Source organism: Mobula birostris, chromosome 6 (assembly GCF_030028105.1).
Source record: "Mobula birostris isolate sMobBir1 chromosome 6, sMobBir1.hap1, whole genome shotgun sequence".
NCBI classification, from domain to species: Eukaryota; Metazoa; Chordata; class Chondrichthyes; order Myliobatiformes; family Myliobatidae; genus Mobula; species Mobula birostris.
Window position 1 is genome coordinate 197,804,000 of NC_092375.1, and position 22,774 is coordinate 197,826,773.

The 22,774-nt window shown below is 43.6% G+C and overlaps 1 protein-coding gene across 1 annotated transcript in view; it reads left to right on the forward strand.

Annotated features, from left to right (window-relative positions):
* The window catches only part of slc15a2 (solute carrier family 15 member 2), a 237,643-nt gene that overhangs the window by 81,492 nt on the left and 133,377 nt on the right, over nt 1-22,774 (forward strand). The window contains exons 5-8 of the mRNA XM_072259699.1: nt 548-625; nt 1,942-2,024; nt 16,439-16,525; nt 16,665-16,754. Coding sequence (XP_072115800.1) covers nt 548-625; nt 1,942-2,024; nt 16,439-16,525; nt 16,665-16,754 — 338 coding nt within the window. The remainder of the gene's footprint in view (nt 1-547; nt 626-1,941; nt 2,025-16,438; nt 16,526-16,664; nt 16,755-22,774) is intronic.

A 22,774-nucleotide genomic window follows, 5' to 3' on the forward strand; every position in this document is an offset into this window, starting at 1 on the left:
ACTAAGTCCGGTGGGGGAGCCAGCCCAAGTTGCCAACCACTCGACCACGGCCCCCGGCCAAGCGCCGGGTGCCCGCGCCCCCCCCCCACCAAATCTCTCCGAGTATCCAGCGCCCGACCGAAAAACCATGGTCGAGCGGCCGACAACCAAACCACCTCCTACAGGGGACTAATTTGGACCCCAAGATTCTTTCGTACATCAACACTGTTAAAGTTTCTGTAAGGGATATACTCAAAAGATGTACTTGTTCTTCCAAGAATTTCCTCAAGGTCTCCCTGGAAAGATGTGTTGAAAACTGTCAGTGTTGGAGATCCAAACATCATCTGCACATTCATTCTACCAAGGTCTTTCAATATTCAATAGGTTTCAATGAGCTCTTTCTCCCCACCCCCATTCTTCTAAGCTCCTGAGTGCTGGCCTAGAGCGATCAAATGCTTCTCATTGTTAACTCTTTCAGTTCCAAAGTGATTTTCATGAACCTCCTCTTCTGTGCTAAGAATACATATTCAGTGTTTCTGCCCTCCTTGACGTTGTCTTGTGTTTTCAGCTGGCGTAACGTGTTTTGGTGGCGAGTGTTACGCTTTAGCTTTTGGTGTTCCTGCTGCTCTCATGGTGATAGCATTAGGTAAGCTGAAAGAACACCCTCAACAAGCCATCCTTATGAACATTCTGCACTCATTGCTGCCGGGATGACTCACCGATCCCCCTTTGTACTGTCCACTGAGTCCCTTGGTGTTAGCTGAAACACTGGGTACTTGAAGGTTGAAACCTTCAACCCCACAATAAATGTATGGGCATCCTAGTTCCTACAGCTGCGTATCCTGAATCTTGGTAATATGATACCTTGGACGTATTTATTCTTATATAATTGGCTTTGTTAATAAGACTAGAATGCCCTACCCAAGATTTGCATGCTGATCTGTTTCTGAGCCTTTGTGATAAAGGTGCTCCCACAAGGCCTATTGGGTGGTATGTTCTGGGATTTTGAACTCGTGCAAATGACGCAATGGCCAATCTACCTGAAATTCATGAACGTGCGTAATTTAGAATCATAGAGAAATACAGAGGTACTTCAGCCCATTTAGTTCATGCCAAAACCATTTAAACGGCCTACTTCCATTGATCTGCAACAGGACTATAGCCGTCCATATACCTACTATCCATGTACCTATCCAAACTTCCCTTTGACTTTGAAGTTGAGCTTGCATGCACTACTTATGCTGGCAGCTCATTTTACACTCTCTTGACCCTCCAAATGAAGAGCTTTCTCCTCATGTTCCCCTTAAACTCTTAACTTTTCACCCTTAACCTATGACCTCTGAGTCCCACCCAACTTCAGTGGAAAAAGCCTGCTTGCATTTACCCTATCTATACCCTCATAATTTTGTATACCTCTATCAAATCTTCTCTTAGTCTATGTTAAGAATAGAGTCCTGAAAGCTTTCTTTTTGACCCTATCTACCTATGACGCCACTTTCAACAAATTATGGATCTGTATTCCAGGATCTCTTTGTTCCTCTACATTCCTCAGTGCCCTACTGTTCACTGTGTAAGACCTACCATGGTTGGTCCTGTCGAAGTGCAAAGCCTCGCACTTGTCTGCTTTAAATTCCATCTGCCATTTTTCAGCCTATTTTTCTAGCTAACGCAGATCACTCTGCAAGCCATGATAGCCTTCCTCACTGTCCACTACACCCCCAATCTGGGTGTCATCTGCAGATCCAGTTTACTTGAAGAGCTCAATGGTGTTAGTGACCCTGTCCACCTCATATGTCTCGTTGTGGCTATCATGTGTTTGCAGTGGGTTTGTCACGAAGTATAACACTCTAGAGACCCCACATATCCAGGGAGGAAAGAAACACTGACAGCTCTTTGACAATAGAGCAAAACATGGTCTTGATAAAAGAAGCACTAATTTGGTTCATTTTTCCTTTTGTTTAGTCGTTTTCCTGTCTGGCAGCAGTATGTACAAAAAGCTTCCTCCACAGGGCAATATCTTGGTTGAAGTTTGTAAGTGTATTGGGGTAAGTATTCAGTGATCATCCTTCCTTACAGTTAATTTGCATATGATGGGTCTATAAGACCATAAGGTAGACGAGCAGAATTAGACTATTCAGCCCATCAAGTCTACTCCATCTCTGCCTCAAAGACACCTAATGACTTGGCCTCTACAGCAATCTGTGGCTGCAAATTCCACAGATTCAGCACCCTCTGGCTGAAGAAATTAGTCAGCTCTGTTTTGAAGGAATCCCTGGATATCTTAGGAGGCAGTGATCACAATCTGATTGAGTTCAACTTGAAATTTGATAGGGAGAAAGTAGTCTGAGGTAGCAGTATTTCAGTGGAGTAAAGGAAATTATAGTGGTATAGAAAAACATAGAAACATAGAAAATAGGTGCAGGATTAGGCCATTCAGCCCTTCGAGCCTGCACCGCCATTTATTATGATCATGGCTGATCATCCAACTCAGAACCCCGCCCCAGCCTTCCCTCCATACCCCCTGACCCCCGTAGCCACAAGGGCCACATCTAACTCCCTCTTAAATATAGCCAATGAACTGGCCTTAACTGTTTCCTATGGCAGAGAATTCCACAGATTCACCACTCTCTGTGTGAAGAAGTTTTTCCTAATCTCAGTCCTAAAAGGCTTCCCCTCTATCCTCAAACTGTGGCCCCTCGTTCTGGACTTCCCCAACATCGGGAACAATCTTCCTGCATCTAGCCTGTCCAATCCCTTTAGGATCTTATACGTTTCAATCAGATCCCCCCTCAATCTTCTAAATTCCAACGAGTACAAGCCCAGTTCATCCAGTCTTTCTTCATATGAAAGTCCTGCCATCCCAGGAATCAATCTGGTGAACCTTCTTTGTACTCCCTGTATGGCAAGGATGTCTTTCCTCAGATTAGGGGACCAAAACTGCACACAATACTCCAGGTGTGGTCTCACCAATGCCTTGTACAACTGCAGTAGTACCTCCCTGCTCCTGTACTCGAATCCTCTCGCTATAAATGCCAGCATACCATTTGCCTTTTTCACCGCCTGCTGTACCTGCATGCCCACTTTCAATGACTGGTGTATAATGACACCCAGGTCTCGTTGCACCTCCCCTTTTCCTAATCGGCCACCATTCAGATAATAATCTGTTTTCCTATTTTTGCCACCAAAGTGGATAACTTCACATTTATCCACATTAAATTGCATCTGCCATGAATTTGCCCACTCACCTAACCTATCCAAGTCACCCTGCATCCTCTCAGCATCCTCCTCACAGCTAACACTGCCGCCCAGCTTCGTGTCATCCGCAAACTTGGAGATGCTGCATTTAATTCCCTCATCCAAGTCATTAATATATATTGTAAACAACTGGGGTCCCAGCACTGAGCCTTGCGGTACCCCACTAGTCACCGCCTGCCATTCTGAAAAGGTCCCGTTTATTCCCACTCTTTGCTTCCTGTCTGCTAACCAATTCTCCACCCACACCAATACCTTACCCCCAATACCGTGTGCTTTAAGTTTGCACACTAATCTCCTGTGTGGGACCTTGTCAAAAGCCTTTTGAAAATCCAAATATACCACATCCACTGGTTCTCCCCTATCCACTCTACTAGTTACATCTTCAAAAAATTCTATGAGATTCGTCAGACATGATTTTCCTTTCACAAATCCATGCTGACTTTGTCCGATGATTTCACCGCTTTCCAAATGTGCTGTTATCACATCTTTGATAACTGACTCCAGCAGTTTCCCCACCACCGACGTTAGGCTAACCGGTCTATAATTCCCCGGTTTCTCTCTCCCTCCTTTTTTAAAAAGTGGAGTTACATTAGCTACCCTCCAATCCTCAGGAACTAGTCCAGAATCTAACGAGTTTTGAAAAATTATCACTAATGCATCCACTATTTCTTGGGCTACTTCCTTAAGCACCCTGGGATGCAGACCATCTGGCCCTGGGGATTTATCTGCCTTCAATCCCTTCAATTTACCTAACACCACTTCCCTACTAACATGTATTTCGCTCAGTTCCTCCATCTCACTGGACCCTCTGTCCCCTACTATTTCTGGAAGATTATTTATGTCCTCCTTAGTGAAGACAGAACCAAAGTAATTATTCAATTGGTCTGCCATGTCCTTGCTCCCCATAATCAATTCACCTGTTTCTGTCTGCAGGGGACCTACATTTGTCTTTACCAGTCTTTTCCTTTTTACATATCTATAAAAGTATGAGAGAGGAGTTGGCCAAAATAAATTGAAGGAGCTGCTGGCAGGGACGACAGCAGAGCAGCAATGGTGTGAGTTTCTGGGAAAAATGAGGAAGGTTCAGGACATGTATATTCCAAAAGTGAAGATATATTCAAATGGAAAAATAGTACAACCATGGCTGACACGGAAAGTCAAAGCTATTGTAAAAGCAAAAGGAAGGGCATACAACAAAGCAAAAATTAATGGGAAGAGAGAGGATTGGGAAGGTTTTAAAAACCTATAGAGAGCAACTAAAAAAATCATTAGAAGGGAAAAGATGAAATATGAAAGCAAGCTAGCAAATATCAAAGTGGATAGTAAAAGTTTTTTTAAAATATGTTAAAAATAAAAGAGAAATGAGAATGGATAGAGGACTGCGAGGAAATGAAACAGAAGAAATAATAACGGGGGACAAGGAGATGGCTGAGGAACTAAATGAGTATTTGGCATCAGTCCTCACTTTGGAAGACACTAGTGGTATGCCTGATGTTGTAGTGTGTGAAGGAAGAGAAGTGGGTGCAGCTACTATTACAAAAGAGAAGGTGCTCAAAAAGCTGAATGCCTTAAAGCACATAAGTCACCCAGAGCAGAGGAACTGCACCCTAGGGTTCAGAAAGAGGTTAGCCACCCAGACCAGATGAACTCCACACTAGGGTTCTGAAAGATGTAGCGTTAGAGATTGTGGTGGCATTAGAAATGATCTTTTTAAAATGATTGCACTCTGGCATGGTGCCAGAGGACTGGAAAATTGCAAATGTCATTCCATTCTTTAAGAAAAGAGGAAGGCAGCAGAAAGGAAATTATGAACCATTTCGCCTGACCTCAGTGGTTGTAAAGATGTTAGTGTCAATTGTTAAGGATGAGATGATGGAATACTTGGTGACACAGGTCAAGATAGTACAAAGTCAACATGGTTTCCTTCAGGGAAAATTCTGCCTGACGAACCTGTTGGAATTCTTTGAGGAGATACAAGTAGGATAGATAAAGGGAATGTAGTTGATGTTGTATATTTGGACTTTCAAAAGGCCCTTGACAAGCTGCCACACATGAGGCTGCTTGCCAAGTTAAGAGCCCATGGTGTTACAGGAAAGTTACTGACATGGTTAAAATATTGGCTGATTGGTAGGAGGCAGCAAATTGGAATAAAAGGATCCTTTTCTGGTTGGCCGCCAGTGATCAGTGGTGTTCCACAGGAATCGGTGTTGGGACCACTTCTTTTTATGCTGTATATAAATTATTTGGATGACGGAATAGATGGTTTTGTTGCCAAATTTGCTTCTGATATGAAGATTGGCAGAAGGGCAGGTAGTGTTGTGGAAACAGGTAGGATATAGAAAGATTTAGACAGATTAGGAGAATGGGCAAGAAAGTGGCAAATGAATGCAATGTTAGAAAATACATGGTCATGCACTTTGGTAGCAGAAATAAATGTGCAGACTATTTTCTAAATGGGAAGAAAATCCAGAAATCCTCTTTGGAGTCCTTGTGTAGAACACCCTAAAGGTTAATTTGCAGGTTGAGTTGGTGGTGAGGAAGGCTAATGCCATGTTAGCAATGATTTCAAGAGGTCCAGAATACAAGAGCAGGGATGTGATGCTGAGGCTTTATAAGGCACTGATGAGACCTCACCTTGAGTATTCTGAACAGTTTTGGGCCCCTCATCTTAGAAAAGATGTGCTGGCATTGGAGAGGGTCCAGAGGAGGTTCACAACGATGATTCAAGGACTTAAAAGATTATCATATGAGGAACGTTTGATGTCTCTGGGTCTGTACTCACTGGAATTTAGAAGGATGAGGGGGGATCTCATTGAAACCTTTCGAACGTTGAAAGGCCTAGACTGAGTAGATGTGAAAGGATGTTTCCCATATTGGGAGAGTTTAGGACAAGAGGGCATAGCCTCAGGATAGATGGGCGCCCTTTCAAAACAGAGATGGAGAGAAATTTCTTTAGCCAAAGGGTGATGAATTTGTGGAATGTGTCGCCACATGCAGCCGTGGAGGCCAGGTCGTTGGGTGTATTTAATGCAGAAATTGATAGGTTCTTGTTTGGACATGGCATCAAAGGTTACAGGGAGAAAGCTGGGAACTGTAGTTATGTAGGAGATTGAGAAAAATGATCAGACATGATTGAATTGCAGAACAGACTCAATAGGCCAGATGGCCAAATTCTGCTTCTATGTCTCATGGTCTTATATCCTGAATGCTAGACCTTCCTATTCATGGAAATACCCTGTTCATATCCACTCTACCCTGCTTTTTCAGTATCCAGCAGGTTTCAATGAGATTCACCCTCATCCTGACCCATATCGAGTACGGGCACAGAACCATTAAACACACCAATTCTTACTATATTAATTATTATATATGAATGAAGATGTTTAAACTCAAGAATACTAGAGCACGAGAGGAAACTATTGGCCTGTAATAGTTCATTCAAAGAGTAGACTAGTTAGTTCCTTTCTCTGGAACACTTGCCATTTCCCTTGAACTGCAGATTGACAGTGATTGAATCTCTGTTTCCCTGACTTCACTCTTACCAGAGGAAAACACTAGGGGCATTATAATGGGTTAGATCTTAAGGCATCGGAGCAGAATTAGATAATTCAGCCATTGCATCTGCTCCAACATTCGATCTTGGCTAATTTATTTTACCTCTCAACTCCATTCTTCTGCCTTCTCCACCTAACATTTGATGCCCTTACTAATTAACAACCTATCCAACTCTGCTTTAAATATACTCAATTACTTGGCATTGAATTCCAGAGAGACTCCACTTTTTGGCTAAAGAATTCAGAAGATTCAGAATCGGAATCAGGTTTAATATCACTGGCATATGGCATAAAATTTGTTGCTTTGCAGTAGCAGTACATTGCAATACATAGCAATAAAATCTTTAAATTACAGTAAGTATATGTGAACAAGGAAAATGAAATTTAAATGAAGTACAAAGAGAGAGAAAAAAATACTGAGGTAGTGTTCATAGGTCCATTCAGAAATCTGATGACAGAGGGAAGATATTCCTGAAAAGTTAAACTGTGTGTCTTTAGGTTCCTGAACCTCCACCTCGATGGTAGCAATGAGAAGAAGGCATGTCTCGGGTGACGGGGGTCCTTAACGATGGATGCTGCCTTTTTGAGGCATCACTCCTTGAAGATGTCCTCAATGCTGGGTAGACTAGTGCCCGTGGCTGAGTTTACAATTTTCTGCATCTCTTTCTGATCCTGTGCAGTGGCTGCTCCATACCAGATGGTGATACAACCAGTTAGAATGCTCTTCACAGTACATTTGTAGACATTTGTGTCTTTGACACACCAACTCTCTTCAAACTCCTAATGAAGGACAGCTGTTGCCAGGCCTTCTGAGCAATTGCATCAATATGTTGGGCCCAGAATAGATCCTCAGAGATGTTGACACCCAGAAGCTTGAAACCGCTTGCCCTTTCCACTTCTGATCCCTCAATGAGGATTGGTGTGTGTTCTAATTTAAGAAGGTGTGTGGCTAATTTAAGATGGCACCATTAAAGGGATACTGTTTGGATGCAGCTCCAAAGGGAATCCTCAGATATTCCCATTTGGGACTATATTCCCGTTTAAAACTTCTACAGTTGAAATCTACTTTCACAGCCCTGGGTAATTCAGTAAACAGCTTTGTTTTAAGACATTTAAAAAAAATCTATGAAAACTCAAAATCAATTAACCTCAGATGACGGATTGGGGTCACGAGTGCAGTTCCCCTGTAAGAAAATGGAAGTGGGTATGGTGTGCTGCTCTGCAAGAGCAATCCATACTAATACATCACCCCAACTCTATGCTTCCTTATCCTATGGATGTCTTTTATGTGGCACCTTATCGAATGCCTTCTGGAAATCCGAGTAAATAACGTCCATCTGTTCCCCTCTATCCACTGTGCTCATTATACCCTCAAAGAACTCCAGTAAGTTGTCAAACAGGACCTGCCTTTTCTGAATCCATGCTGTATCTGCCTGATGGATCCGTTTCTTTCCAGGTGCCTCATACTTCTTCTTTAATGACAGCTTCAAACATTTTCCCAACTACAAATGTTAAACTAACTGGCCTGTAGTTACCTGCCTTTTACCTAATCTTTTTTTGAACAGTGGTGTGACATTGTTACCCACATGAACCACAACAATTGGATCTTTCCCCTTCCACTTCAAATTCCTCTACAGGTCAGATAAGTTGTCCAGAACCTGGGCACCAGGCAGGGAGCACAGCTTTTGGGATGCTCTATCACCGCAACAGAACTTTTTTAGTTCTCCTGACCATCCAGTCCCAAATAATACACACAAAATGCTGAAGGAACTCAGCAGACCAGGCAGCATCTATGGAAAAAATTATCTTAATCCTAATCCAATCCACTGGGACCTGCCCAGAGTCCAGAGAATTTTGGTTGATGATCACCAAAGCCTTGACTATAACCTCTGCCATTTCTTTCAGTACTCTGGGATGCATTCCTTCAGGACCAGGGGATGAGTCTATCTTAAGACCCACAAGTTTTTTCAGCACTACCTCTTTAGTGATAGCTATTGCATTGAGGTCCTCACCTCCCATCATATCCATATCATCTCTCTTTGGCATGTTAGACGTGTCCTCTACCGTGAAGACTGACACAAAATAGTCATTCAAAGCCTCAGCCATTTCCTCATTACCCATATCAATTCCCCCTTCTTGTCCTCCAAGGGACCGACATTCACTTTAGCCACCATTTTCTGCTTTTAATAATTGTAAAAACTTTTACTATTCAATTGTATATTTTGTGCTAGCTCATTTTCATAATCTATCTTCCCTTTCTTTATTGCTCACTTAGTGGTTCTTTGTTGCTTTTTAAAGTTTTCCCAATCTTCCAGTTTCCCACTACTCTTGGCGACTTTGTATGCATGAGCTTTTAGTTTGATGCCTTCCTTTATTTCCTTAGCTATTCATGGCTGGCTTTCTCCACCCTTACGGCCCTTGCTTTTAACTAGAATATACTTTTAATGAGCACCCTGAAAAATCTCTTTGAAAATCTTCCACTGTTCCTCAACCGTCCCACCATATAGCTTGTGTTCCCAGTCTACCCTATCCAACTCCTCCCTCATTCCATTATAGTCTCCATTGTTTAGGCATAATACACTGGTTTTATATCAAACTATTACACCCTCTTTTTGCATGAGAAACTCAATCATACAGTGACCACTGTTTCCAAGAGGATCTCTAACTACCAGATCACTTATTTTCCCTGTCTCATTGCACAGGACCTGATCTAAAATAGCACATTCCCTTATATGATGAGTAACATCCTGTTTAAGAAAGTCATCACAGATGCATTCTATGAAGTCCTCCTCAAGACTGCCTTGACAAACTTGATTCTCCCAAACTATGTGCAAATTAAAGTCCCCCATGATAATTGCTGTTCCATTCTTACATTCCTCAGATATTTTTCTGTTTATTGCCTGTGCCACTATAATGTTATTATTCAGTGGCCGATAGACAACTCCCACCAGTGATTTTTTCCCTTTACTATTCGTAATATTCTACTCGGATGGATTCAACATTCTGCTCCTTAAATCTTATATCATCTTGCACTATCTCCCTGATCTCATCCTTAATTAAAAGCGCTACCCCACCTCCCTTACCTTCCTGCCTATCCTTCCATATTACCTAATATCCTTGGATATTTAATTCCCAGTTCTGTCCACCCTGTAGCCTTGTTTCTGTAAGGCCACTAAATCATACCTCTTTGTACTGATTTGTGCCACGAGTTCACTGACCTTGTTTTGAATACTACAGGCATTCAGATAAAGTGCCCTTACACTCATTGTGCTTTTTCTCTTCTGCACTTGACTTTTCTGGATCCACTCTTACTTTTCTCTTTTTTATCTTTTGTTTTACTTTATCTTTATCCACACTTTTCTTTTTTATTTGTCGATACTTTTCCAAACTGTTGAACCCACCCCCCTCTATTTAGTTTAAAGCCCTATCCGCCACGCATTTAACTCTCTAAACTTCTTGATCCTGTGCCTATTTGCACGTGGCTCAGGTAGTAATCCAGCAATTACCACATTTTTGGTTCTGTTTTTCAATTTACTCCCTAGCTGCAAGGTCCTCACCTCCAACAAAAGGCAGCTAAAAAATCTATAAGAAGGGAAAAGATGAAATATGAGGGCAGACTAGCCAATAATACAAAGCAGGATACCAAAGGTTTTTTCAATTATATAAAAAGTAAAAGGGAGGTGAGAGTTGATATTGGATCACTGGGAAATGATGCTGGTGAGGTAGTAATGAGGAACAAAGAAATGGTAGATTAACTTAATGGGTACTTTGCATCTGTTTTCACTGTGGAAGATACCAGCAGTGTGCCAGAGGTCTGTGAGTGTCAGGGAGCAGGAGTGAGTGCCATTGCTATTACAAAGGTAAAAGTGCTAAGCAAACTCAAGGACCAGCTGGACTATATCCCAGGATCCTGAAGGAGGTTGCTGAAGAGATAACGGATGCATTTGTCATGATCTTTCAAGAATCACTTGATCCTAGCATGGTCCAGTGGACTGAATGATTGCGAACTTCACTCCACTCTTTAAGGAAGGAACTGGAAGAAATGCAAAACATCCTTGAGTATGTCAGTGGATAGCCCCTAAGGACGACCTGCTAGGAGATACCTCAGATAACAGGCAGGGGACATGAAAATTAAAGTAGGTAAAGCAGAGCCATAGTGGACCCAGAGGCCATGGCAGGAAAAGTCATTGCATGGGATCTACCATCACATTCAGAATCAGGTTTATTATCAGCGGCATGTTTCGGGAAATTTGTTAACTTAGCAAAAGCAGTTCAATGCAATACATAATATAGAAGAAGAAAAATGATAAAAAATCAATCGATCAATTACTTACAGTATACATATATTGAATGGATTAAAAATCGTGCATAAACAGGAATAATATATATTAAAAAAGTGAGGTAGTGTTTACCATCACCAGATATCAGAGGTGGCTGACATAAAAAAGTCCTACCAATGGCTAGAAATGGCAGGGCTGAGGAACAGCACAGAGGCACTGCCTGTGGCTACGCATGAACAGGCGCTGAGCACAGGAGCAATAGTAGCAGGGTGCAAGATGCAGGCAGGGACAGTATACACTAAACGGCACAACCAAGTTGCAGGAATTGTGTACAGGAACATCTGTGCTGAGTATGGATTGGGCAGTCCCAAGTTCAAATGGGAAACCCCCGAGAAGGTCGTGGAGAATGACAGAGCTAAGATCCTGTGGGACTTCCAGATGCAGACTGATAAGCAGATACTGGCCAACCAACCAGATACAGTAATATTGGACAAGGAACTGAAGAAAGCAATAGTAATACATTTGGCAATTCCGAATGACAGTAGCACCAGGAAGAAAGAATATGAGAAGTTGGAGAAATACCAGGGCTTGAAAGAGCAGATGGAAAGGATGTGGAACGTTAAAGCCAGAGTAATCCCAGTGGTGACAGGAGCACTTGGAGCTGTGACACTTGGACTGGGAGAATGGCTTCATAAATCCTGGGAATAACATCTGAGCTCTCAGTCCTGAAGAGTGCACTGCTAGGAACAGCAAGGACACTACACCAAACCTCAAGCTCCCAGTCTTCTGGTAGAGTGCCCAGGATTGAGGGAAAATACAGATTAATACCACCCAGAAAAATATGTATAAAAAATTAAATAAGTAGTGCAAAAAAGAGAGTATAAATAGTAAATAGTGTTCATGGGTTTACAGACCATTGAAAGTGGTGGAGGGGAAGAAACTGTTCCTAAAACATTGAGTGTGTGTCTTCAGGCTCCTGTAACACCTCCCTGATGGTAGTGATGAGAAGATCGCATGGCCTGGGTAGTGGGGTCCTTAATGATTGACGCCACCTTTCTGAGCTATCACCTTTTGAAGATGTCCATGATAGAGCTGGCCTGCTTTAGAACCCTCTGCGACTTTTTCCAGTTCTTCATACCAGACAGAGATGCATCCAATTAGACTGCTGTCCATGGTACAGCTATAGAAATTGCTTGAGTCTTTAGTGACATATTAATCTCCTCAGGCTCTTAATGAGATATAGCCGCTGATGTACCTGCAATGTAATCGGACCCAGGATAGATCTACAGGAACTTGAAACTGTTCAACTTTGTAATGCTGACTCCTCAATGAGGACTGGTGTATGTTCCCGGGATTTCCTCTTCTGGAAGCCCACAATCATTTCCTTGGTATTACTGACGTTGGATGCAACATTGTGTAATGTTTCTTATTTAAAATGTGTGTAGACTCAAAAATGGTGTTTCTAAGATGTCAAGAGAGGGAAGGGAAATGCCCGGATAGTGGAGAGCACACTGTGGCTGTCCCCCTCAGCAACAAATATCTTGTTCTAGATGCTGTTGAGAGGGATGACCTGACGGGGGACGCCCACGGTGACTGGGTCTCTGGCACTGAGCCTGGCGCTGTTATGCAGGAGAGAAGGAGGGAGAAGAGAAATGCGGTAGTCGTGGAGGATTCCATAGTCAGGGGAACAGACAGGAGATTCTGTGAGCCTGACAGAGATACCCGCATGGTGTATTGCCTCCCAGGTGCCAGGGTACGGGATGTCTCGGATCAGGTCCTGAATATTCTAAAGGGGGAGGGTGAGCAGCCAGTTGTCTTGGTACATGTTAGTACCAATGACATAGATAGGACAAAGGAGGAGGTCCTGAAGAGAGATTTCCAGGAGTTAGGAAGGAAGCTGAGAAGCAGGACCTCCAGGGTAGTAATCTCGGGATTGCTACCTGTGCCACGTGCTAGCAAGGGCAAGAGTAGTCGGATCAGGCAGATAAATGCCTGGCTGAGAGACTGGTGTAGGGGGCAGGGCTTCAGATTCTTGGATAATTGGGATCTCTTCTGGGGGAAGTATGACCTGTTCAAAAAGGACAGGTTACACCTGAACCCGAAGGGGACCAATATCCTGGCGGGAAAGTTTAATAGAGCTGTTAGGGAGGGTTTAAACTAATTTGGCAGGGGGATGGGAACCGGAACGATAGAGCGGAGAAAGGAGAAAACAGAAATAAATCTAAGATAGTGAGCAGTAAAGATGTCAGGAAAGACAGGCAGGTGATGGGGCAAATGTGTAGCCATCGGGATGAGTTGCAGTGCAATAAAGTTGCAGTGAAATCAAAGCAAAAAGTATCAAATACTGGTCTTAAGGTGTTGTACTTAAATGCACGCAGCATAAGAAATAAGGTGGATGATCTTGTTGTACAGCTACAGATTGGCAGGTATGATATTGTGGCCATCACTGAGACCTGGCTAGAGGATGCATGTCTCTGGGAGCTGAACGTCCAAGGATACACGGTGTATCAAAAGGATAGGAAGGTAGGCAGAGGGGGAGGCGTGGCTTTATTGGTAAGAAATGATATTAAGTCATTAGAAAGAGATGGTATAGGATCGGAAGGTGCAGAATCTTTATGGGTTGAACTAAGGAATAGCAGGGGTAAAAGGACCCTGATGGCAGTTATTTATAGGCCTCCAAACAGCTGCAGGGATGTGGACTACAAATTACGACAGGAAATAGAAAAGGCTTGTCAGAAGGGCAGTGTTATGATAATTGTGGGGGATTTTAACATGCGAGTAGATTGGAAAAATTAGGTCGGCACTGGATCTCGAGAGAGAATTTGTAGAATGTCTGCAAAATGGCTTTTTAGAACAGCTTGTTGTTGAGCCCACTAGGGGATCGGCTGTACTGGATTGGGTATTGTGTAATGAACAGGAGGTGATTGGAGAGATTGAGGTGAAGGAACCCTTAGGAGACAGTGACCATAACATGACTGAGTTCACTGTGAAATTAGAAAAAGAGAAGCCGAAATCTGATGTGTCGGTGTTTCAGTGGAGTAAAGGAAACTACAGTGGCATGAGAGAGGAACTGGCCAAAGTTGACTGGAAAGAGACACTGGCGGGAAAGACAGCAGAGCAGCAGTGGCTGGAATTTATGCGAGAATTGTGGAATGTGCAAGACAGGTATATTCCAAAAAAGAAGAAATTTTCGAGTGGAAAAAGGATGCAACCGTGGTTGACAAGAGAAGTCAAAGCCAAAGTTAAAGCTAAGGAGAGGGCATATAAGGAAGCAAAAATTAGTGGGAAGACAGAGGATTGGGAAGTCTTTAAAACCTTACAAAAGGAAACCAAGAAGGTCATTAAGAGAGGAAAGATTAACTATGAAAGGAAACTAGCAAATAATATCAAAGAGGATACTAAAAGCTTTTTCAAGTATATAAAGAGTAAAAGACAGGTGAGAGTAGATATAGGACCAATAGAAAATGATACTGGAGAAATTGTAATGGGAGATGAGGAGATGGCAGAGGAACTGAACAAGTATTTTGCATCAGTCTTCACTGAGGAAGACAGCAGGATACCGGACACTCAAGGGTGGCAGGGAAGAAAAGTGTGCACAGTCACAATTACGACAGAGAAAGTACTCAGGAAGCTGAATAGGCTAAAGGTCGATAAATCTCCTGGACCAGATGGAATGCACCCTCGTGTTCTGAAGGAAGTAGCTGTGGAGATTGCGGAGGCATTAGCAATGGTCTTTCAAAAGTCGATAGATTCTGGCATGGTTCCGGAAGACTGGAAGATTGCAAATGTCACTCCGTTATTTAAGAAGGGGGCAAGGAAGCAAAAAGGAAATTATAGACCTGTTCGCTTGACGTCGGTGGTTGGGAAGTTGTTGGAGTCGATTGTCAAGGATGAGGTTACAGAGTACCTGGAGGCATATGACAAGATAGGCAGAACTCAGCATGGATTCCTTAAAAGAAAATCCTGCCTGACAAACCTATTACAATTTTTTGAGGAAATTACCAGTAGGCTAGACAAGGGAGATGCAGTGGATGTTGTATATTTGGATTTTCAGAAGGCCTTCGACAAGGTGCCACACATGAGGCTGCTTAACAAGATAAGAACCCATGGAATTACAGGAAAGTTACATACGTGGATAGAGCGTTGGCTGATTGGCAGGAAACAGAGAGTGGGAATAAAGGGATCCTATTCTGGTTGGCTGCCGGTTACCAGTGGTATTCCACAGGGATCAGTGTTGGGGCCGCTTCTTTTTACATTGTACATCAACGATTTGGATTATGGAATAGATGGCTTTGTGGCTAAGTTTGCTGACGATACGAAGATAGGTGGAGGGGCCGGTAGTGCTGAGGAAACGGAGAGTCTGCAGAGAGACTTGGATAGATTGGAAGAATGGGCAGAGAAGTGGCAAATGAAGTACAATGTTGGAAAGTGTATGGTTATGCACTTTGGCAGAAAAAATAAAAGGGCAGACTATTATTTGAATGGGGAAAGAATTCAAAGTTCTGAGATGCAACGGGACTTGGGAGTCCTCGTACAGGATTCCCTTAAAGTTAACCTCCAGGTTGAGTCGGTAGTGAAGAAGGCGAATGCAATGTTGGCATTCATTTCTAGAGGAATAGAGTATAGGAGCAGGGATGTGATGTTGAGGCTCTATAAGGCGCTGCTGAGACCTCACTTGGAGTACTGTGGGCAGTTTTGGTCTCCTTATTTAAGAAAGGATGTGCTGACGTTGGAGAGGGTACAGAGAAGATTCACTAGTATGATTCCAGGAATGAGAGGGTTAACGTATGAGGAACGTTTGTCCCCTCTTGGACTGTATTCCTTGGAGTTTAGAAGAATGAGGGGAGACCTCATAGAAACATTTCGAATGTTAAAAGGCATGGACAGAGTGGATGTGGCAAAGTTGTTTCCCATGATGGGGGAGTCTAGTACGAGAGGGCATGACTTCAGGATTGAAGGGCGCCCTTTCAGAACAGAAATGCGAAAAAAATTTTTTAGTCAGAGGGTGGTGAATCTATGCAATTTGTTGCCACGGGCAGCAGTGGAGGCCAAGTCATTGGGTGTATTTAAGGCAGAGATTGATAGGTATCTGAGTAGCCAGGGCATCAAAGGTTATGGTGAGAAGGTGGGGCAGTGGGACTAAATAGGATAAAATGGATCAGCTCATGATAAAATGGCGGAGCAGACTCGATCGGCCGAATGGCCTACTTCTGCTCCTTTGTCTTATGGTCTTATGGTCTAACCATGGATTTCCTGGGAAAACATTTTCCTGACCAGCCTGAGTGCAGGTTAATTTCAAGTCTTAAATTCTTTGGTCAATTTCAAAATCCGGGTCTCGGTGAAATGGTAAAGAAATGTCTTTCCTTACAGTTTTCAATTCACAATCGGTGGAAACATCGCTCCAGCACTTATCCAAAGAGGGAACATTGGCTTGACTGGGCAAATGAAAAGTATCCAGTTACGTGAGACTCTTCCATTGGCTTTTTTGAATAATTTAATCTAGGTCATTTTGAAATAACTGTTCATATTATTTTACACATATAAGCCAAAGTATTTATTGATGCAATAATTAAATCTACTTTTTTTTTGCTTACAGAAACAGTTGATCAAAGAAATTAAGATGGTTTCCCGAGTTCTCTTCCTCTATATCCCCCTTCCAATGTTCTGGGCACTTTTTGATCAGATGGTAAGGAACTTGTTCTGTAAGATGAAGATGATCCAGAATGGGAATGGAAAAAGAAAGGGGTGTGTGAAGGAATTACTCAAGGTTGAAGAAGTTGATATCAATGGTATCAGGTTGGAGAGGCAGCACCTGATATGTTGTCTGGGTAGCCTCCAACCTGATAGCATGAACATTTATGGATGAATATAGACAGTTGGTGTCTTGGACCAAGACTCCTCATCTGGACTCAAATGTGAGTGGTCTGGATAAAAGGTGTGTACGAACACATTGACTGTCCATTTCCCTCCATAGATGCTGCCTGACCCACTGAGTTCATCCAGCACTTTGTGTGTTGCTCCAAATTCCAGCACCTGCAGTCTTTGGCCTTGTACCTTATCGTCTGCCTGCACTGCATTTTCACTATAACTATAACACTGTATTCTGCATTATGTTATTGTTTTGCCTTGTACTACCTTAATGTAGAGATTGTGATGAAACAGCGAGAAGAGTTTAGAAGGAGACAGCCTTATAGAACAAGCGTCAGAGGAGCAGGTGACGGAGTAGACGGAGACAGAGTAGGAAAGCTTTGGCTCAACGGGGCTTTGATGTTAACGGGTCGAGGCCAGGTAGGTTGCCTGAGTAGAATACAGACCCGAAGTATGTCTGTGAGGCTGGTTTTTTGTGCTCGGTGTCAGATGTGGGAGGTCCAGGAGACTCCCAGCCTCCCGGACGGCCACATCTGCACCTGGTGTGTTGAGCTGCAGCTCCTTAGGGACCATGTTAGGGAACTGGAGATGCACCTCAATTACCTTCGTCTGGTCAGGGAGAGTGAGGAGGTGATAGAGAGGAGCTATAGGCAAGTAGTCACTCTGGGGAATGGGGAGACAGAAAAGTGAGTAACAGTCAGGAGAGGGAAGGGCAGGAGTCAGAGGCTAGAGCAGGGGTTCCCAACCTTCTTTGCACCGCAGACCGGTCTAACATTGACAATATTCTCACGGACCGGCCGGCCGACCAGGGGGTGGGGGGGGTGCGGGTGGAGTGGGTGGAGTAGGGTTGTCAACTTTCTCACTGTGTTTACCCTGAGAAAGGCTGCCATGACCATGAAGCCTTGTGCGAGCACCTGTGTGTGCATGTGTGACGTGCGCATGTGTGCCGTGCGCATACGTGATGTGCGCATGCATGACGTGCGCATCAGAGTACGTGACGATTTTTTTTCTACAAATCGGTTTTGGCGATTCTGTTCAGTGAAACTACACTGTACATACATTATTTCTACTTTATATAGGCTGTGTATTTACCATATCATTCCTGCTTTTACTATATGTTAAGTGCTATTTTAGGTTTTATGTGTTATTTGGTATGATTTGGTAGGTTATTTTTTTGGGTCTGGGAACGCTCAAAATTTTTTTCCCATATAAATTAATGGTAATTGCTTCTTCACTTTATGCCATTTCAGCAGGAAAGGTTTCATAGGAACGCTCTACCTTAGCGGGGGAAATACGGGACAAGGGTGGTCCCGTATGGGACAAAACAACTTAGCCCACGGGATGTCCCGGCTAATACAGGACAGTTGGCAAACCTAGTGGGGGGGAGTGTTAATCACGACTGGAATATAGGTGATAAGTCAACTATAAGTCACTTATAAGTGGCTAATACTAAATAATGCGAATTTAATATTAAACACAGCACATATTTTCCTCGCATGAATATAGTGATAAGTCAATTATAAATCACTTATAAGTCAATAGCATCATAATATTTTAAGTAACGTTTGGATATTAAACACACAGCACATATTTTCCTCATATGAACATATAAAATCATTGCAACACACCAATATCACTGAATCAGTGGGAGCCCTGAGCTTGTTTCCCTGCAACATCATGGTCCCATCGAGCGGTGATGGGTGATAGCGATACTCGAAGGGGGTTCCTTATGTCCAGTCTATTCCGCAATTTAGTTTTTGTTGCATTCATTGCAGAAAAGCCCGCTTCGCAGAGGTGCGTTGGAAATGGAAGCAATGTTTTCAGTGCTTTCGTGGCTATCTCGACTTTGCCTTGACTTTGATCCAGAATGCTGGCAGAGATATTATGTCAAACATACTTTTCAGCCTGTTGTCATTTGCAAGCTCGAGGAGTTGATCTTCTTCCCGCGCTGACATGGATGACGCGCGGCTAATGACCTCGCGTGCATTCAAGTTCAACAGTGGGCATGACGGAATGAGGAAAGGTGCAACTGACTCATATCGTTTCATATCGCCAAATCATATCGTTTCCTCACGGCCCGGTAGCACATGCTTTGCGGCCCGGTGGTTGGGGACCACTGGGCTAGAGAACACCCCTGTGGCTGTACTCCTTGACAATAAGTCCTCCTGTTTGAGTACTGTTGGGGGGGGATGGTCTACTTGGGGAAGCAACAGTGGTTGCGCCTCTGGCACAGAATCTGACCCTGTGGTTCAGAAGGGTAGGGAGAGGAAGAGGATGGCAGCAGTGATAGGGGACTCTATAGTTAGGGGGTCAGACAGGCGATTCTGTGGACGCAGGAAAGAAACTCAGATGGTAGTTTGCCTCCCAAGTGTCAGGGTCCGGGATGTTCTTATCGTGTCCAAGATATCCTGAAGTGGGAAGAAGAACAGCGAGAGGTCATGGTACATATTGATACCAACGACAAAGGGAGGAGGTCCTGAAAGGGAGTTAGGAAGAAAGTTGAGAAACACGACCACAAAGTCATCTCGGGATTACTGCCTGTGCCACGTGACAGTGAGTATAGGAATAGAGTGAGGTGGAGGATAAATGCGTGGCTGAGGGATTGGAGCAGGGGGCAAGGATTCAGATTTCTGGATCATTGGGATCTCTTTTGGGGCAGGAGTGACCTGTACAAAAAGGACGGGTTGCACTTGAATCCCAGGGGGGGTCAATATCCTGGCGGGGAGGTTTGCAAAGGCTGTTGGGGAGAGTTTAAACTAGGATTGCTGGTGGGTGAGAATCATTCTGAAGAGACAGAGGAAGAGCTGGTTGACTCACAAATGGAGAAAGCTTGGAGACAGTGCGAGAGGGAGGATAGGCAGGTGATAGAGAAGGGACGCGCTCAGACCGATGGTTTGAGATGTGTTTATTTTAACGCAATGAGTATTATGAACAAAGCGGATGAGCTTAGAGTGTGGATCAGTACTTGGAGCTATGCTGTTTTGGCCATTACAGAGACTTGGATGGCTCAGGAGCAGAAATGGTTACTTCTAGTGCCAGGCTTCAGATGTTTCAGGAAGGACTGGAGGGAGGCAAAAGAGGTGGGGGGGGGGGTGGCACTGTTGATCAGAGATAGTGTCATGGCTGCAGAAAAGGTGGACACCGTGAAGGGATTGTCTACGGAGTCTCTGTGGGTGGAAGTTAGGAACAGGAAGGGGTCAATAACTCTACTGGGTGTTTTTTATAGAAACCCAATAAGTAACAGGGACACCGAGGAGCAGATAGGGAGACTGATTCTGGAAAGGAGTAATACTAACAAAGTTGTTGTGGTGGGAGATTTTAATTTCCCAAATATTGATTGGCATCTCCCTAGAGTGAGGGGTTTAGGTGGGGTAGTTTGTTAGGTGTGTTCAAGAAGGTTTCCTGACACAATATGCAGATAAGCCTACAGGCCGTACTTAATCTGGTATTGGGAAATGAACCCGGTCAGGTGTCAGATCTCTCAGTGGAAGAGCATTTTATAGATAGTGATCACAATTCTATGTCCTTTACCATACCATTGGAGAGGGATAGGAACAAACAAGTTCGGAAAGCATTTAATTGGATTAAGGGTTGTTACGTACCCCGTAACTGGGTTGCCAAACCAGCAGAAATGGACCACTTAGTTGGAGTCTGGTTAACAGAAACTAATAAAGTTTTATTACAGAAATAAGCAACACAGTACTCTAATCGTAGGGATAGTGGCGAGTGCATGGAACATGCCGCCACGGGTGCTGATAGAGGTAGATACATTGTGGACATTTAAGAAACTCTTCAAAGATTGCATAATGGAAGGTTATGTAAGAGGGAAGGGTTAGATTGATCTTAGAGTAGATTAAAATGTCGGCACAACATCATGGATAAGTACTGTACTGTAATGTTCAATGTTTTATGTTCTAATTTCATTTCCAATTTATCAGGAAAGAAGGGTTGGGGAATATAAGGACTTCAGAGTAGACATGGTACCACAAAGAAAAAAGTTCATAAAGGTTTAAAAGAAGGTTTATGCAAGACAACAAAAGCTTAGAAATTGGTAAGTAGAAGAGAGACTAAAAATGTGGGGGAAGAGCGGAACATGATTTTCAGACTGTAAAAGGGATGATAAAGTACTGGCAGTAAAAACAATGTACATTCAAATAATTTCCCTCAGTACAAAAGGCAAGAGAAGAGAGCATGTAAAGAACTGAAAGGTTAACCTATGTGTCGAGACAGGGAGACAGGGGGTGGCTCATGAACATATTGTGTTTGACATATAAAAGGGGAATATTCATAATGACTGCCCACCCAATGGCCCTCAGGAGCTACAGGGAAGTTGTGTCAGTAACCCTGCTTGAGGGTTAAGAAGGAATGTAAAATATTGGACAGAATAAACTATTATGGGGTTTAGCGTTTTTGAAATAAATAATCATTTAATAGAGAAGGTGGCTGTGCCCCTTAACAATAGGTACTCCTGTTTGAGTACTGTTGGAGGGGACAGCTTACCCGGGGGAAGCAACAGTGGCCATGCCTCCGGCACAGAGTCCGGCCCTGTAGCGCAGAAGGGTAGGGAAAGGAAGAGGAGGGCAGTTGTGATAGGGGACTCGATAGTAAGGGGGTCAGATAGGCGATTCTGTGGACGCAGTCCAGAGACCCGGATGGTAGTTTGCCTCCCTGGTGCCAGGGTCTGGGATATTTCTGATCGTGTTCAAGATATCCTGAAGTGGGAGGGTGAGGAGCCAGAGGTCGTGGTACATATAGGTACCAATGACATAGGTAGGAAAAGGGAAGAGGTCCTGAAAGGAGAATATAGGGATCTAGGAAGGGAGTTGAGAAAAAGGACTGGAAAAGGTAGTAATCTCGGGATTACTGCCTGTGCCACGTGACAGTGAGAGTAGGAATGCGATGAGGTGGAGGATAAATGCGTGGCTGAGGGATTGGAGCAGGAGGCAGGGATTCAAGTTTTTGGAACATTGGGACCTCTTTTGGCGCAGGCGTGACCTGTACAAAAAGGACAGGTTACACTTGAATCCTAGGGGAACCAATATCCTGGCAGGGAGATTAGCGAGGGCTACTGAGGTGACTTTAAACTAGAATGGTTGGGGGGGGGCGGGAATCAAATTAAAGAGGCTAGGCGAGAGGAGGTTAGTTCACAACAGGGGGCTGGGAACCAGTGCAGAGAGACAGAGGGGTGTAAAGTGAGGGTAGAAGCAAAAAGTAGTAAGGAGAAAAGTAAAAGTGGCAGGCCGACAAATCCAGGGCAAGCATCAAAAAGGGCCACTTTTCAACATAATTGTATAAGGGCTAAGAGAGTTGTAAAAGAGCGCCTGAAGGCTTTGTGTGTCAATGCAAGGAACATTCGTAACAAGGTAGATGAATTGAAAGTGCAGATTGTTATTAATGATTATGACATAGTTGGGATCACAGAGACATGGGTCCAGGGTGACCAAGGATGGGAGCTCAACGTTCAGGGATATTCAATATTCAGGAGGGATAGACATGAAAGAAAAGGAGGTGGGGTGGCATTGCTGGTTAAAGATGAGATTAACGCAATAGAAAGGAAGGACATAAGCCGGGAAGATGTGGAATCGATATGGGTAGAGCTGCATAACACTAAGGGACAGAAAACGCTGGTGGGAGTTGTGTACAGGCCACCTATCAGTAGTAGTGAGGTTGGAGATGGTATTAAACAGGAAATTAGAAATGTGTGCAATAAAGGAACAGCAGTTATAATGGGTGACTTCAATCTACATGTAGATTGGGTGAACCAAATTGGTAAAGGTGCTGAGGAAGAGGATTTCTTGGAATGTATGCGGGATGTTTTTTTGAACCAACATGTCGAGG